The sequence below is a fragment of the Pezoporus wallicus genome, unplaced genomic scaffold (genome assembly GCF_028554395.1).
Source record: "Pezoporus wallicus isolate ANWC-B61680 ecotype Strahan unplaced genomic scaffold, APGP_CSIRO_Pwel_v1 contig_5418, whole genome shotgun sequence".
Classification (NCBI taxonomy): domain Eukaryota; kingdom Metazoa; phylum Chordata; class Aves; order Psittaciformes; family Psittacidae; genus Pezoporus; species Pezoporus wallicus.
In genome coordinates this window covers 1,918,886-1,937,074 of record NW_026640709.1, presented here as the reverse complement: position 1 = coordinate 1,937,074, position 18,189 = coordinate 1,918,886, and the positions used below count along the sequence as shown (strand labels likewise).

The 18,189-nt window shown below is 35.1% G+C and overlaps 1 protein-coding gene across 23 annotated transcripts in view; it reads left to right on the top strand.

Annotated features, from left to right (window-relative positions):
• The window catches only part of GPHN (gephyrin), a 304,336-nt gene that overhangs the window by 230,907 nt on the left and 55,240 nt on the right, over positions 1 to 18,189 (top strand). For 15 of the 23 annotated variants that reach the window (XM_057420149.1, XM_057420165.1, XM_057420152.1 and 12 more), the window contains one exon: positions 7,027 to 7,068. The exons of the other annotated variants lie outside the window; for them this stretch is intronic. In XM_057420149.1, the coding sequence (XP_057276132.1) occupies positions 7,027 to 7,068 (42 nt within the window). The remainder of the gene's footprint in view (positions 1 to 7,026; positions 7,069 to 18,189) is intronic. 23 annotated transcript variants of the gene reach the window in all.

Genomic DNA, 18,189 nt, shown 5'->3' with positions numbered 1-18,189 from the left:
CCACTGGATTCACATGGACATAAATACAAGACAGCCACAATTTCTGTGCTGCTTTTGAATATTGTGTATGTAATTATTGTGACCTGTAAGTTTTAATGGGTCATCCCATGGAATTCTAGGTTACATACATAGACATATGCAGAAGATGTAGCTAATTTAGGTGGTGGGATTCACCTATTATTTTTATAAACACCCACTGATACTTAATTTAGGATTATTATTTCTGTATCTGTTTGTTAGCCCAGGATTAAATTTCACAACCCAAAATACATATTTACACTCAAAATCTTCTATGACTATTTTTATAGAAAATGGAAAATCCTAACTGAGGTTCCCAAACATGAAAATTTATCTCTAAAATGTTATTTTTTGTGGAAATAAATTCCAGAACACAGTCTTATGAATAAATAAGCAAATAAATAAATTAACAACATAGCAGAGACTCAGCAGCTTTAGATTTATCTGTGCTTTGATCTTCCATTTTTTTCCTGTACTGAAAAAAGAGCCATGTTAATAAAGCAAACATATCTTTTTTCCAGATTCCATGTTTAATGAGCTTGTATGTCTGTGTTGTCTGAAACATTTTGATGTCTTTCCAGAGGCAGTGAGAAATGTGTAATGCTATGATTTATTTTAAAAAAAAAATAAAAAAAAAAAAGCCAAACATAAAAACAAAGAAAAAAAGAAAAAAGTGCCAAGAGAGCAGGTTGCTTTTTCAGTTCATTTTGTGATGTTTACATGTAGCACCATCGAAAGCTGGAGGAGCTCAGAGATCACCTAGAAGGCAATGTCAAAGGATGCTCTCCCCAAGTAAATGTACGATTTCACTCGGTGATCTGGGTTTTTTAAAAAAAACTTCCGCTGGCTGATAACACCAAATCTGATTGGTTTGTCCTCTCATCCCCATCTTTTCCCTTTCTTTCTCTCTTTCTCCCTTTGTGTTTTCTTTCTTTTCTGGCTGGGGTTTCATTTTAATGTGTGTGAGAAACCTGACCTAATTGACAGGGTTCTTGTTTAAAAGAATATCATACTACATTTTAATGAATGCTAATCAAAATGCTAGGCTTGACAGTAACTAAAAAAAGTCCCTTTCCAAAATTGAAGTTGCATATCTAAGTTTCCTGACTATTAAACTTAGCAACAAATAAAATAGATATCCTCAATTTGAAGGATAAAAATATCTGCTGCCAGTTATTGATGGCCTTTCCTGAACTGAAAATTGATCTAAGGTAACCTAAAAGCATATAGGTTCACATGTACCTCTGTCTTTGCCTTTAATCTTTTTGCGTCCCTATTATATCTCACAAAGTAGATTAGTATTTGGTTCAATGCCAGCTATGCGAATTTTGGTTTTCTAGCAGACTAATACAAAAAATCTGCAGGTTATTTCTTATGCATTAAGTTTGTTCTTTAAAGAAAAAAAAAAGTGAAAAAAGGATTAGGATCTATTATATCAGCCATGATACCCATATATGTATGGGTATATATACCCATATATATACCCATTTCTCACAGTGTCACAGGGAATGTTTAATAAACCAAGTCAAATCCAACATAGCAATACAGACAGCAGTACCTCATGTTTAGTAGTTCAACTCATAAATTAAGGTCAGCTTTTCAGTAGTTCCGTAGAAATGAGTTTAAACCTCATAATATAATGTATCATGAAAATTACAAAAAACAAAGGTACAGTTGTGAGCATAGTAGCTGTAAAAGGTAGTAACCCTTTATCCCTTTGCACACCTATTAAGTAAAGATTCTGTGAATAATTTCTTTAGGTTCATGTCCTGTTTCTGTCTTCCATACACTGTGACTGTTGTCATTCTCAGCACTATCATTCTACTGCATAAATCCACTATGGTGATAGAGTGCAACATAATTTTGGTAATGATAATGATTTGATAATTTTTACCCCTTTTGGATGCTTTTGCATATGCAGCTATATATCTGACAAAATTGATTTATGCTTATTGTCAAGTAGAACTCTCTGAGTTTATAATCTTTCACAGGTCAAATACAAGGAAATTTAGCTGCTAATATATTGCAGCTTTCTATGGGGGGAAAAAGAAATAAATTATTAAAATACTGTATTTTTTTCCCTGGCAAATATTTAAGAATCAATTTTGGGGAAGAACAATCCATGTGGTATTTTAGATTTGGTGATAACTCAAATTTATTAGTCATAATCAAGACAAAGCAAGTTACTTTACTTCAGACTTCTCACTCTTAAATTCATGAATTACTACTAGTGAATAAATGTAAAGCTACAAACAAATTATGCTATGAAACTTCGTACTATAAAAAATGTGTCCTAATCACACATTACTTCAGAGAATGTCACAGCAGGAAAGGTTTCAAACAAAAAGCTGTGACCACATTAGCCATGAAAAATTACTTGTAATAAAATTATCCCATTCCTCTGTGCCACTTTATCTGTTATTTCATGACTGTATCCTACACAATGTAAGGAAGTCAGATTGTGAACTAAGAAATTTTCCGTATATTCTGCTTATGCCCTTTAAATTTCTTAAAACAAGCAGGGCACATTTCAAGTATAATAACTTATAACTAAAATCTGCTGCTTTTTCACTGCCTCTCTGATTCATGCTGTAATAATGGATGTTTTTGGTAATGCAACACTTTAGAAGACAAAAATGACTGATCAAAATAAAGAACAAATAATCACTTAATGGCAGACAATTGGAAAGAAAATAATGAGGCGTCTGTTAATAGTTCATCTTTAAAACTATTTTCATTTTTTCCATACCGCTTTTGGAAAGGGGTTTAGGTATCAGTTGTTAATACTCCCACAATGTGGCAAATGTATTGAATGGTGTGGGAGGGGGAACATGTAGTATCTAATGGCCAGCTTCATAGGTGAAAATTAAATTTCACAATTGTGTATATTATTAAGGTGGAACCTTTGTTCCAGAATGAATTGCAAAAACATGCTTTTCGGATTAATTTAAGGGCTATTGGAAATATGTAGGAAACATTGGAATTCTGTGGAATATCCCAGATATCAATAGAAGTTTAGAAATCCTGACAGATATTAAAAAAAAAAAGAAAAAAAAACACAAAAAAAAACCACCCTGCACTGAAAACATGCATGAAATTTGAGTTAATTAGGCAGTTTGGGGGTTTGAGTACTTTTAACTTCAAAATGCTGCTTTTAATATCAGCAGTAATGCATAACATTTACCAAGCAAGTTATCCTGAGCTGAGATTTGTTTTTCCATTTCTTCTTGAGAACTTCATTCATCTTCCTTCAGCTATTCCAGTTTTTTCATGGCTTAATCTTTCGACCCCTCCCAGACACAAGTGTTTAGAAAAATCAGTCTTCTGTCACTTGGACATTACCTTACTCTTAGCGTTCCCTTACTGTTTATATTAGTGTAGCAGTAGCATATAAATGCATTAGCTACTGAGATGATCAACAGTGATACAGCTGTCTGGTTTATATTTTTAGAACTCACAATAGCAGCTAAAATTGATACCTTCCTATAAGTTGGAGTTCAGCTGAAATTCAGTAGAACAGCACTGCTTCAATCTGTGATTTGAAGATTTTTATTTTTTTTTGTAATTGTGCAGACTGAGAATATTAAATGCCACCAGAAATTCTGCAGAAAAATATTAGAGCCCATCAAGAAAAAAAAAAAAAAAAGTAGAAATTCTGCGCAGAGTTCCTACGTAATATGCCTGACAATTTTTGTGTGATTTTTGACCAGCATGGTTCCAAATCCAAACCCATGGTTCCAAATGCAAATTCTGAGTTTGCTCAAGAATTCAAGTTACGTATCGGGTTACAGAATACATAGCAGAGGCCAAATACTGTCCGTAGATGATGATTAATGAAACTGTAGTTATCATTTTTGATACAGAGCTGTATCTCCCAATCTACAGTCTTCTACATGCAGTGTTCTCTTTTACTTTAAGCACCTGTCTTGATGAAGGATTACATTTGTGGTGCTTTTATTCCTGGTCTTAATATTCCGTTATTAAAGATCTAAGTCAAGGCTGTAAGGCCTTCAGACTAACAGCAAATTGCTCTTGCAGACTTTGAACCTGATTCTCAGTTGCTGTAAATAGGCATTGCTCTTTAAAATCATTCTCACTGGGGTATTTCTATGACTGACAACATGGCCCCGTAACTTGAAAGCTTAGGGAGGAAGAGCCCAACATCTCAAATGTTAGATGTTAATGTAGTGTATAGTGTTGGTCAGGTAGCATGCAAAATAAGGAGAACTGCCCCTCTCTCATACTGGAAAAAGAAATCACTGGGGTTCATATATGATAATAAATTGAAAGCAGAGTAGATGGCAGATGCAGATTAAATAGGCAGCAGAATCATCAAAGGAATTTGGAAAAGTATTGTTATTTAATTTTAAAATTAAATGTGTTATTAATAGCACAGAAGCTGTACACTTACAAAATGCTGAAATTGGGCAGATGCAAGAAAATAGTGACATAGAAATGATCAGGAAACTAAGTGTGCAGAAGATTAAATAGTCTCATTGTGTTATCCTACTCAACATCAAACAGCAATCACTATGTGCAGAAGTGTGATATAAGCGTAATCCTTTGTTCAAGAACATTAGATTGAGACTAGAACGATTGAGCATACCTTCAAATTCCTGATTATGAGATGTCATAGGTAATTTGAGAGTCTATGCATGTATGAATAAGAAAAAAAGAAATAGGAGTGAGTGAGATTAAGAGATTAAGGAAAATCTTATTCCTGTGTGTATAAGTATAGGGAGAAATAAAATATACAGGCATCTTATTGAACATTATCATTTGCTTCTATGCAACTGAACCTATAAAAAATTACTTAAAGTTATTAAATACTAATAGGAGTAAGACAGAAGTTAAATGGTAAGTTTAGCCTACATATTAATGAAAATATGAATAATTAGGTCACAGGGTAATTTGACAAGCAAAGTAACAGCATTCTGCTTGAAGCAGTTGTCTAAGAGAAGACTAAAGTAGTACACAAGTGTCTAGCATACGCCTTGTAAGTTAGCACGAGTAGACAAGATGAGCCAAGTTCATCAAAGCTTTGCAGAATACTATTCTAAATGTCTTCATAGTTGTTTCTGTTTACGTAGTTGCTGATACTTGAAAAACTGCTGCTGTGATGTTTCTTCTTGTTACCTTGTTCTTTGGGTCCTCACCTGCAGACCTGAAGCTAATGGTTCTTTTTCCATGCTGTTGCAAGACAAACCATGGGAACAATGGTTGGACATTATTTATGAGAATCTTGATTAGAGATTCACCCAAAATTTTAGATGAACCCCTGTTCTGAGCAAAGCCACATACTTTTCTTAGAAAGATTTTGAAGCAGTCTTGCTAGAAACAGGTTTTGCTCTGTCATAAGGGGTCCCTTTTTTAAAAAACAAAATAGACTGTTTAAGAATAATACTTGATTTCTTAAAACTGTCTTTTCTATGTTTCTATTTGTCTAAAGGAATCTTCTATTTTTGACTTAATCTTTCTGCAAATCATCTCCTATGAGAAAACATTTTGTCAGGAAAAGAAAGTGCTGAGTGCATATGAACTTTTAAGATGTTTTGAAGTGATTCTGATTTCCTCAGTAATGCTATCTAGAAGAGCAGACAAGATACACAATACCAGAAAAGAACAAAAATATTTTCAGAGTATTAAAAAATTTCAGTGAAGAAAGAACAGCTGCATAGAAGTCTATAATAGAGACATAAATGAACACAAATGTGACTATAAAGTTTTTCTGGAAGTGATATTTTATATTTCAATGGAGAATTATGAAATGCACATTTGAGATTGAAGAATATTTGTGAGAGACTTTTTATGAGTACTGTGTTCTCTGCCCAGTCCATCAAAATACCTACGTCAGCAAGAGGTCACTAATAATTTATGTGGAAACTCTTGCTGGGTTCATCTTTACCACAAATGTATCCAAACTGCTGTACAGATACTAATTTTGTTGAAGTCTAAGGAAGTTTTTCTGATGCTTCTGATAATTCATTTTTCCCCTAGAAAAAATCAAGAGGAGATTTTTAATGTATTTGTAAGAAACAAGTCTTCTTAAATTTCATTTATTCAGCTGCTTTTAGTCTTTCTTCACATCCAGTTGTCATCAGATCTTTTAATCTAACAAATGTTAAGAGGGAAAAGAAAACCAAAACATCAAAACTCAGACTACTCTTTGTAATTGAAACAATGAAATGTTTTCAACCAAAGAAAGGATTTTTAGGTTAGATTTGTTAGGAAAAGATATCCTATAAATAAATGGAGAGTCCTTTTTTAATACTTTTGTAAGTGCATAAGTATTATATTTTACTTAATAGTACAATGGGTGTCTTGTACAAACAAAATGTTTCTTAAGTAATCAGTAGAACTCTAGTGTTACCAATTGACTTGTGTTTGTGCTGAAAACTTTCTACATTGGACAGTATCCCTCAAGAATCACAGCACTTTACGTTGCTTAGGGACATACTCTGCAGGTTTCTGCTGACCTATATCTGGCCATTAGTCATTTACCTTTGCAAGTTATTCTGGGTTTTGGTGCAGTGAGATTGAAGAAAATCTTCTGTTGTCAAAATCCTGGTTCTGAGCATCTAAAAACATAAATATACACAGGAAAGAATAGGGCTTCTAATAGGTTTTTGTATTGTACCCTTTGTGGAGTTAGAATACAACTAATAGTTTTAAATGAAGTAGAATGGGAAAGCTTCATCCTAGAGTACCATATTGTCCTAAGGATAGTGCTGTTAACTATTTAAAGGAGGAAGGATTGATAGTTGCTTTCAGATTCATCATTAGCTTTAATTATTTTACAAACAGTGCTTTTTTTTTTTTTTCTTTAAAGAGGCTTCCACCTTAAAAGTCATAAATTTGGAGTTTCTGAAATAGCTGGTCATGGAAACTTAATGAACCCCCTACTACTGTCTCAGTGCTGGAACCACCTACACAGAAAACCTTCTGAGATCCTTACTGTGCCACCATTTCCTTTTTAACAATGTCTTCTTTTCCCCACTGCACAACCAGGCTCGGCTCCCTTCGTGCTCATCCACCTATAGTGTTTCTGAGGTATACTTTGCACGTGTTCTCTCACACAGTCGACCTGCTCGCCCATCACACTTTTTGCTTTTATTTACTTTCTTCCTTTTTTTGTGTTGCAGTTGTGCACAAGTGGGTAAAAGTCAGCTGGGGGGGGAGCAGATTTTGCATGATCAATCTGCAACCATGTTCAACGTGGTTTTAAAATCACTGTACTAGTCTGGGACAATCATGATGTATAGTCTAGCAAGGCAACTGCTGTGTAACATAACATAAATTAGATGGTAAAGGCATCCTTAATTATCTCTTACTTGAAATAAAAATATTAAATTTACAGATGTCCAGGCTGCAAAATGCTTCAGTGGTTAGTCTGATCCATTTTCAGCCAATGAAACTGGAAAAACTCTGTAAAGATGGCCACCACATTATGCTTACTACCTACCTATCTAGATACAGGTGGGTTTATGATGCTTAAGTTCATGACTAATTCCCATATCTCTGGCTTGGGTCACTACCTGCCAAAATGCATACACTGTTGTAAATACTTCCATATTGGCTTCATGATAGTCTTCTATAATAAGGTACCATCTTAGCAAGAATTGAAAAATACATTCACTTGTAATTAGGATAGGAAAGAAAAGGAGAAAGATGTTATGATATATTAGACTTCACAACATCATGGGATAAAAACAGTTTATAAAATACTGTCAAATTAATATCCGTGACCCACTGTGTAAAGATTAGGCTTCAGCACATTATAATTGATTAATGGATGAGTATCAAAAAGATGGACTTCAGGTTTTCTGCAGTACTGAATCACTCTTGAGCACATACAGTTAGTTATTCTGGTTATTCTGTATTTTAAAAGAATCCCTTAAACTTGGCAAGACCTCATAAAAAGATGACAGTTAATGCTATCGCACACTGTGGGCCCAGTTCTAGACCTGATGTGAATGTTGTGTTAATGAGCATCATAAAAAATGTAACCATAAGGAGCTCACTTACTCAGTCACTTTGTCCCTAAGCAGGAAGATCAGTGTGTAAGCAATACCTTGCTGATACCTGTCTAATTTGTTCTCAAAAGCTTCAGCTTCTCAAGCCATCATTCCTCGCAGTTCCTTATCCTTAATAATGGAAAGGTTTTTTTCTAGTTCCAGTGTATGAACAGACAAGAGATCTAATAAAACAGTTCTTCAGAAGAAATATGCTTACTAGTTTTTTTGCCATAGATACACAGTTGCTGTCTGGCTCCACCAGGAGACGGATCATTTTAAAGATACTGAAGTATGTGTTCTTAAAAGAACCCATTTTGCAGTTTAATGTGCTTCGTTACTGTATTGTATGAAAGTCTCTGTTTCTATCATGATTATCATCAAAGCACCAATATGGAATAAATAAGTAACACTATGCTTGTATGCATACAAAGACACTTTTTTCTCGGCTAATGCAACAGCAAGGAATTAAGTTTAGTGCATCATATGCAAAACAAAAGCCATCCTCATTCAACCAGCCTTTCTTCTGAATGATCTGTATGAAATTAAGAAAATGCGCTGGATCAACAGGCATTTCAGCTTTGTTTCTAAACAATCCAACTGTAATAATTCACATCAGCAAAAATGGTGAACATGCTTTTATGGTTTGTGAAATAAATAAGCCACTTTCAGGGAAATTGGACTCTTCTTGCTTTGACGGCAACTTCAGCCATTTGTTCTTTTCACATTCTGGAGCAATCACTGTCTTGAAAAGAAATACAAACCTAAGCCTTGTGGCTGGTGACTGGTCAGCATGTATGGGTCTCCTGCTTGATCAGATTCCAAAATCTATTTTGCCTTCACCAAAGCTACCAGGCTGTAGTACCGATTAGTGATCTTGGAATAGACGATAGACTCTACTGAAACTGAAGAAGAAAGCTGGAGTATAAAGTGCATGAAAATTTAGTGACTGCTGTCCACAAGAGGATGGCTTTGCAATTTGTTGTAAAGAATCTGCTAGCTGAAGTATCAAAGTGTCACTGCAAGACTGTACAAGCAATTTGTCCTTTATGCTCTGTCCAAATGGAAGATCTTCATATCTAAAATATGGATAACCTGGCTGCCTGGTGAACCAGATCTTGTGATGCAGCTAAAAATATTCTAGCTGATCAGAATTGCATGATTATGAAACATAAAATGCAAGCCCTAGACTGCCCTCTCCAGAACTGCAGACTGAAGGTGTGAAAAAAAATGCGTGTTCTTCTCTGGTGGCAGGATAACACTCTGTATGGTTTTGAACAGACCATTTGAGCCAATGACAGATCCAAAAGAACAAATAAATGGAAATTGAACATCTCTGTTGCAATTGTAGCATCTGAGTCTCCGGGGATTGGAGATTGCCTGGGGTCCATGAAAGGTTCACAGTGCAGTTTCTAACTTTGTAAAAGACTCTTTCCAGCAATGCTGTCATCTGCTATTATATTAGAAAATGGGAAGAGCTGCTATGAGTGAGCAACATCCTAAACTCTGAAAGATATGATAGAAAATCAAGTCCAATGCCTGCCATGAGTTTTTATCAAGGGGAAGAAAAGGAGTAATGTTGTGCAGCACAGTGTCTCATACCCAGGGTGGGGGGAAAGGACCACCCTTTTGATAGGATCTCAGTGTTGTTTCTTGTGTCTATACCTATTTCTGAGGTTCTTATTCCAAAAAAATATTTTTCCTAAGCTTATTCTTAAGCACCAAGTTCGGAGCTTCTTAATTTTTTATGTCCGAGTCATCACCACATATCTTTGGGCCTTCAGAGGACGCCAGGAATACAGAGATGAGAGAAATTGAATCAATGCTGTGGGAATTCAGCTGAACATGCCCTCTGGCAAAGATACAGCAAAACATAGTGAGTGTACTATCAGGGATTTTTTTCCTGCTGTTACATAGAAGGTCTTTAATTGAAGAAGTAAAAGGTCTTCCAGCAGAAGAGAAACCTGGTATCTGTGTATTCTGCATTGTGAAGAATTTGGGGTAGAATTCACTGCCTGATTTTTTCATAGAAAACATCCTGTAGAGGTTGTGTCTCGGAGTCCAATAATTAGGAAAAACTTCTCACCTGTTTCCTTTTATTGTCACCAGTTGTACTGGTGGAACTATGGATGTGGTCAGCTGATGCCTATTTGAGAGGAATGGGCAGAAAGTTGTTACAAACTTCTACTTACCCTTAGGTACAGGAAGGCTTGCATGGCTTGTTGAACTCTAGATATTATAGGGTAATGGTACTATGTATCTACTTAGCCCCAGTCACCACCTTAACAATTCCACTTGTTTGGAATGAGGGGCTGTCTTTGGTTCAATTCAACTAAATCAAAGTGAATTTCCTTAAAAAGTGATTCCCTTGTGGCACGAGAAGTAAAGCTTTAATGCTCTAAAATGGTATAATAGTAAAATACAAATTCATATTCTCTTTGAGCTTTACAATATGCAATAAATTCTCCCCCCTTTATGAACATTGGTTAGCTTCATGCCTGCAATTTTTGTAAATGTTAGCAGGACTACTTAAACTATTTTTCTAAGAGTAGAAATATTAATTAGGAACAATGCTGATTTAGAAGTTGTGAAGTATAGTATGTGTACAATACATCTATAATCTACTTATTATCCAGTTGTCACAAAACATTTTCCTTTTTTAATAGCAGTGCTTCACTTAAGAAATTATTACATCAGATTGGATTCACTTACATTTTTAGAAGTACTCTCAATTCAACTTGTATCTTAAAAATACCACACAAAATGCAAAACTAAAAGATTGACCAATGAAGATCCACAGTGTCCTAATTTAAAAAATTACACTGAGGTGTAATGGCCCCATTTTTTACCTTCATTTGTATCTCAGACCAGCATCTCTTGCTCGCTCGCTTCTGCATGCGCTATGTGTTTGGTAAAAGCGTAATGAAGGAAACCTATTGATCTGGTTGTTCAAAGTATAGTGGCAGCAAAGTGTTTACTGCAGTGCTGTGCTCTGCTTTTTTTAAAAATAAAAAAAATATGTTTTTCAAAGAGGGAAACAGGTCTGTAGCTTGTCGTCTGTTTTATTTAGCCTCATTAAATGGTTAGAACATGATGCCTTGAGAACTCTGCAAACTTTCATGTCAGACTTTTCTCCCACAAAGTATATAAATTCCATAAACATAGTTTCCAATATGTATTAGATGCATACCGAGTGATGGGATTTGACTGTATACTTAGCATTGTTAACAAAATAACAGAGACCTGTATTATCTACCTGATAATACAGGAGCAGAGGGACCAGTACAGGGAATTAAGTATCAGCAGTTTGTTTGTTTGTTTGTCCAACTATATTGGTAAAATCTAGTCCTGGTTTTCTGTGTGATTTTTTTGCTGTTGCAAATTGAAGAATGAGATTTTATGTAAAATTAGAATTTGTAGGTATTTCTCTTTCAAACCTGAACAATAGGTAAAGTGTTTACTGGGCAATTGCCATTTAAAGAATTACATTTTTCCTATTGCATTTTACTTTGCTTCTAGTGCTACTGTTCTCTAGCCTAAGAAAATTGAATTAATTGAAATTCTTACTTTTAAAGAAATGTGGTTTCCTCCGTGCACTTTGCGGTGCAAAAGTTTATGAAAAGCCAATGACTGAGTTTCCTTATTTGTAAAAAAAAAAAAAAACAAAAAACAAACAACTTTGCTATTTGTATCTTAATTCTTGTTATTGGGATTAGTAGCTGCACAAAGTATCTTCTATAGCATTCTCTCTGCCATACCAGAATAGAGAACTGTTCTTGCTAGATGTCATATCAAGAAAGGCATTCATGGCAGCTCATGAGTGAAAGTATAGCAAAACTTAAAGCTACATCAGGAAGGAGAGTGGGTTGTTGCACCCACTGATCAAGGTGTACATGGATAACTTCAATGCATGTCATCTTAGATATTTACAATCAAATTCATTTTAAAAAATCATTAAGAAATGTTACTATATTTGTACTTCAGATACAATTTATCTTTGTTTACCCACTTCTTATCCTCAGATTATTAGTTCATACATCCAAAATAGAAGAAAAATTTTACTTAATCCTACAGTTTCTCTGTACATGGTACTTACCTTGTGAATTCTGTCAAATAAAATTATCCCTTCGTATTAACATTTTGCGCTTTTTTTTCTCTACTTATCATTTCAAGCACCAAGTCCCTTTACAAAGAACTATTTAGTATTTAGTAGAGTGATAAGAACAGGGATTTTGAATGGCATCTCATTTAATATTACAGACTTTGGTTTGTATATTATCTATTCAACTTATCAAAATTGTAATACTTTTTGTTGATTTTATGATGCTAAAATGCTTCCCAGCTCTGTATTTATCAGAGAGAAGATAAATAACATTCAAAGTGTCTATTAGGAAGCATAGACACTAAGAAATGGAATGACAAAATCACAGTTATTTTCCAGATAGTGTTATATACATTTCTATATTCCAAAAACTCAAGTAATTCAGAAATAGTTTCCATACTTCCCCATTTGGAACTTTAAACTTTTCCCCATTTTGGAACTTCTTTGCTTTTTGTTTCAAGATAAGTCTTTATGTTTCATTTTTCAATGAAAATCTCTGAATTTTTCCCCTTCTTCTTCCATAAAACAGGAGACATTTCACCCTGCTTTATGGTAGAGATGTGCAATCATTTATAAAACAAATTAGATCAAGTCAGAGAGATTTAATGTAATTTTCCTTTTGATTGGTTATGGTTTAGACTCATGTATGTAATCTACATTTGCATTTTCCAGCGTCAGTCTTGTCATTATTCCTCTATAATTACATCCATTTAAGCAAGGGGTTCTTTTTCCATTTTCCTGTGCTTTGCCATCCCTTGGACTATATAGCATCAAACTGGCTTGATTAGATATAAATGTGAGATTTCTTTTCTAGCCAACCTCTGTTTTCTTTTTAAATCCAGTAGGAAGCTTCTTACCAGGCAGTAGCAAGCTGCTCACTACCATACAATGCTTAGTATTTATTTTGGGGTTCTTTCTTCTTATATCAGTTTGTTTAAGAAGCCAGGGGTTAGTTTGTATCCTGTTACACTAGAAATAACATTCAGTGAAACTGCTCACTAGGTTCAGCTGCCAAAGCAATCTAATTCTTCAGAGGCAGCTTCAATAATAGAAGCTATAGAAAATTAGTCTGGAGTCTGAAAAAGTAATAAAGTAGATCAAAGCTTCTATTACATTGCTATGACTGCTTTTGGAGTAATCCCTGATGTCAAATGCCATACATATGACATAATTTACATCTGTTTCTAGTGGGCAGTGTCTGTTCTAAGGTATGGAAATCAAATTAGGTAGACACAGCAGTGTCAGTAACATACAGCTCAGATGTGAGTTCCCATCAGTGCTCCCTGCTACCTTCCTGGGTTTGCAGTTTTTCAAATGCGGTTTTGTAACATGGAAACAAGTATTTTTGCTAAACATAATTACCATAAGGGTTTTTATTTAAGAACTGGAGGAAGAAAGAATGTCCTTATTTACAGTATTTTTTATATCCCTTTATTTTCTATGAATTTCCAAGGTTCAGTGCTGCTAAAAAGCCCAGCCAAATTAATATTGAGATCTCAGGCACATAACTGGTGTGGGGAGGCTGGTGGTTGCCATTGTGCTGGACCCTGCAATCCAGACTGCCAAATTCAAGATAGAACTAAAGGAATCTTATCCTTTTGAGCCTTTGAGGCTCAAAGCAAAATCCTGAATGCAGATCCTCTTTCTGCTTTTGTGTTTCTGATCACTTTCAAAAATAATCTCTAACTTGGGTTTGGCAGTGTAGTTCTCAGTGCAGCATTTGCTTGATTCCACCCTCTCCTTTCCATGGCTTATGAACCATCTGAAATCACTGCATTATTCATCCATGATGATTCTAATTTCACTTTAAGGATTCTCCTCAGAGGAATATAGTCTGTGTTTCTAACTCAACTCAAAGGCAGAAACCTATCTCTTCATGCAGTAAGTTCACTGGACTGGATTCCTAGACCGCAGCTTTCTTTTCCTTACAGTTTTTGCTGCCTAGTTTGAATCTTAATTTAAAGGACCTTTATGCATTTTTATACTTGAAAATGTACAAGCCTGAGGTTCTGGCTGAATGCTGTATACATCGGTTACTATAATATACACCATATATAAGATTATTGTTACCTGTGTTTACTAGCTTTTGCAATTCTTCTTGGAGCCCTTCAAATTTGATGCTCCTAACTCAAATAAAAATGTTAAGCTTAACTAGAATCAACTACTTTGGAGTTACACCAGTGCAGAAATTCTGACTGGACCCCATGGGAAAGCTTTTGTTTTCTTCCTGTTTATATAGTTAGAAAAGTAGCCTAACCATTCAAGATAGAAACTGTAGTGGGACTGTAGTGGTAGGACAAGGGGTAACAAGTTCAAGCTTAAACAGGGGAAGTTTAGATTAGATATAAGGAAGAAGTTCTTTACTGTGAGGGTGGTGAGGCATTGGAACAGGCTGCCCAAAGAAGTGGTAAATGCTCCATCCCTGGTGGTGTTCAAGGCCGCGCTGGACAGATCCTTGGGTGACATGGTTTAGTGTGATGTCCTTGCCCATGGCAGGAGAGTTGGAACTTCATGATCTTAAGCTCCTCTCCAACCCAAACCATTCTATGATTCTATAAGGCTAACTACAAAAGTTCCAGCCCAAATTGTTGGCAAACACCAGTGGAAAAAGCTGAAATTTAAAGATGCTTTAAAAATCTAAGAAATTGAATGGTGGCATTTTGTTGACTTTTTTGGCCTGAAAATTTGCTGATCAGTTGATTGGTGGCTTTTGAAGCTTATCATTGTGTTTTGGTTTTGCTGTTGGTGTTTTCTTGTGTTCATAGTCTTTTAACATAGAAATGCAAGGAATGTTACCTATGTAGTCAGCTTCCAGAAAGGTAAGGTTGTAAGCATGAAATATAGGTTGTAGGCTTTGTCAGCAATTCCAAGTTTGATTAAAAATCCTATCTGGGTCAATGGAGAGATGCTTTTTCACTCCCACAGACCTTGGGTCAAAGGGATGGAGGTCTGTAGGCGTCAGACCAGGTAGGAACAAAAGTAGCAAAAGCTGAAAGTTCCAAACAAGCCTCTGTCCCTTCCCCACCAACGTTTGTTCAAATATTGACAATAAATAGATGTTAATAAAACTGAAGTCTGTTTCCCAGTTGTAGCAGATGGGGTGAATGGTGACTGCAGCTATCTAGCTGTTCAGTTCAGGAGACATAGCTGTCTGCTGGAACAGAAAACATGGTGCTGTAGCAGAAAGCCCTGAATGGGTACCAAGAAAGACTATATTGCATTTTCTGCCTCCATGTTAATGCAAACTATGTTTCATGCTGGAACACTGTTGTCAGGGTACTCATTTTATGCATGTCCTACTTGAAACAAATATTAAGTGATGTTCACGTATGCTGAGTACTCCAAATGCAGTTGAAATAAATGGCAGCTGAGGGGCTTCGCATTCTATAATCCAGCTATAGGCCCATCAAGTTAAATTTAGTTTAAATGTCTCTGGATCTCAAGTTTCTTGTTTGTAAAATAACCTCATCGCTCTGCTTCACAAAGGATCTTGTAAAAATAAGTTCCTTCATGTGTATTAAGATATTTTATATTGTAGAACCAAATACAACAGAGAAATCTATAAAGAGCTAAATAATTCCCCATTCAGAAGACAGTTTAGTAAGTAAAACGTGACATTAGTTTTTGAACAGGGAGATGAAAATTAAACAGCTTTATCTTGTCTCATGCAGAAGCCCTGTTAAAAATAATGATGAAATAATAATGCCTGCATGTCAAAGGAAAAATAAGACACATAACATTGATCTGGTACGTCCTAAATGTTAGTGAGTGTTGTGTTTCACTTAAACTTGTCAATTTTGCTTGACTAAATTTGAATGAAACGTTGATTTTGAAATTCTGATTTTGAGAGTCATGCCATTCAGGAAAAATAGTTTACATATTTTGCAGTATTGTGGAAGTGTCTTTGTTTTAACGTTGCATTGAAATTTGCTGTTGCTGGGTCAAGAAACAGAAACTATATGAAAATAGTTCAACTATATGAAAATAGTGGAAATTTCATATAAAAGTAAAGCACTTGTAACAGAAATGAAACTTAAAGATGTCAACCTTATTAGTGTATATCACTGGTTAGAGAGTAATTTATGGTGTGCTTGAGGATGAGAATTTATAGTTATCACTTATGTATTTTCAGTCCATCTGAATAACAGCAACTTAAAAAGATGGTTTAACGGAACTGGACAAGGAGTTTAAATAATCTTATGCTGGTCAGATAAGATATAAATCAAACATCTAGGACATGCTTATAAGGCTAAGAGATTCATCAATCAAATTTCCAGGGTGTGAGACTGTATGAAAATAGGCAAATAAATCTTCTTTCTGTGGCAAACGAGGATGACAGGAATCCCTTTCTTTTGTGTCACTTTGGAAGAAAATTTATTCTCTCTGCCTTTACTTACACTATATATTTCTCAAACTGGGGAATATTTTCAGAGCATTTGGAGAATGTTCAAGATTGGACAGAGCCAATCTGTAACAGGGTAACATGGTTTGGTGTGATGTGTCCCTGCCCATGGCAGGGGGGTTGGAACTAGATGATCTTAAGGTCCTTTCCAACTCTAACTATAATATGATTCCATGATTCTATGATTTTCTTTCAAGCAAAAAAAAAGATCTTGTTTACAGCTAATACTACAAGTAGTAGAACTTTTGATTTTACCAAATGAGTAGAGATTTCTTGTGTCTTACAAATCAGGTTAGAAATACCCATTGGGAATTTGTGAACAAATTATTTGGCTATGTCTCAATTTAATATGGGCTTCAGTTTACACAAGATTCATGTCCTGTCCGTATTTGGGTATTATTATACTGCTTCTCTGAACAAAACCAGTATGATCTTGAATAAGCCCTGAACAGCCACTAAAATATTACAGAAATGTGCTGTCTTTCCAGTGTTACTCAGACAGCATATCTATATGCTGTCTCATGCTCTTAAAAACATAAAAGCTATCTTTTTTTCTCTCATACAAATGTAAGCATTTAATTAAAAATCCTCTGAAGAAATCCTTTCTTTGCTCTTTTTATTCTCAACTGTCAAGCCTGTGCTGCCAGTTGTAGTAGCAAGTTTGCTTCCCCCTTAGCTTTCTAACCAGATAGCAGATTACTATTTTGTCTCCTTTTTTGCTGTATGTAACATAGTTCTTCCTGTTTTCTTATTCGGTGAGGTCTTCAGCTTGCAATTTTAGCTGGTGTATATGATTTTGTTTGAATCCTCTTCTAGTAATAATCATTTTGATTTCGCATCCTCAGGACAAGGTCAGTTTCCATTGAGAGATGACTAATCAGCATCTTACCCCAGAAAACTGCCCTTTGCCTTTTCATTTCCTTTTCTTCCAAGTAACAGATAGTGGGTTTTGTTTGGGTTTTTTTTCTAATACTGCTCCTGTAAAAGAAACCAATTCAGCCCTCATATTTTTACAGTGTATTCATCAGTCCACTTCCACCATCCTGTTTGAACAGTAGTTAGGATGAACCATAATCTGACCATAAAATTCCATTTTTGTGTTCATAGTCTCTTGGGAAACAGTGATCAAAATAAAATATATCTTTATGTAAAGTGTAGGTGACTAGGAAAATACTCAGAAAAGAGAACATAATCTATGGATGAAGACATAAATGCATATTCAAGATTTGAATATTACTTTTGTTCAGTGTCCAGTCTACCAAGCATAACACCTAAAAAGTGGTAAAAATCTGCCCCTAAAATTATTTCTGCTTCAAATGATTTTTTGCTTATTTCTTCTCACTGACTCCAAATGAGTAATTCCTTGTGTAGAATGCTGCATTATTCATATTTAAATTTTGATGAGGTGAATCCCAACAACTGTGCTGCTCCTTTTTAAGAATGTCTTAATGCATAATGTCTGCTGCTTTAATTTGCTAATTTGATAAATTCCTTGAGCTCTCTTGCCTGTCTCTTTCAGAGGTATTCTCAGCATAACAAGAAAAAATCATTCTGTAGGTTTGAACTGACTTCAGTCCTAATTCAGATGGCTGTAAAACGTACTCTTAAGACCTTGCATATTCAGCTCAGTGTAAAAGTGCTGCTTGATTAGGATG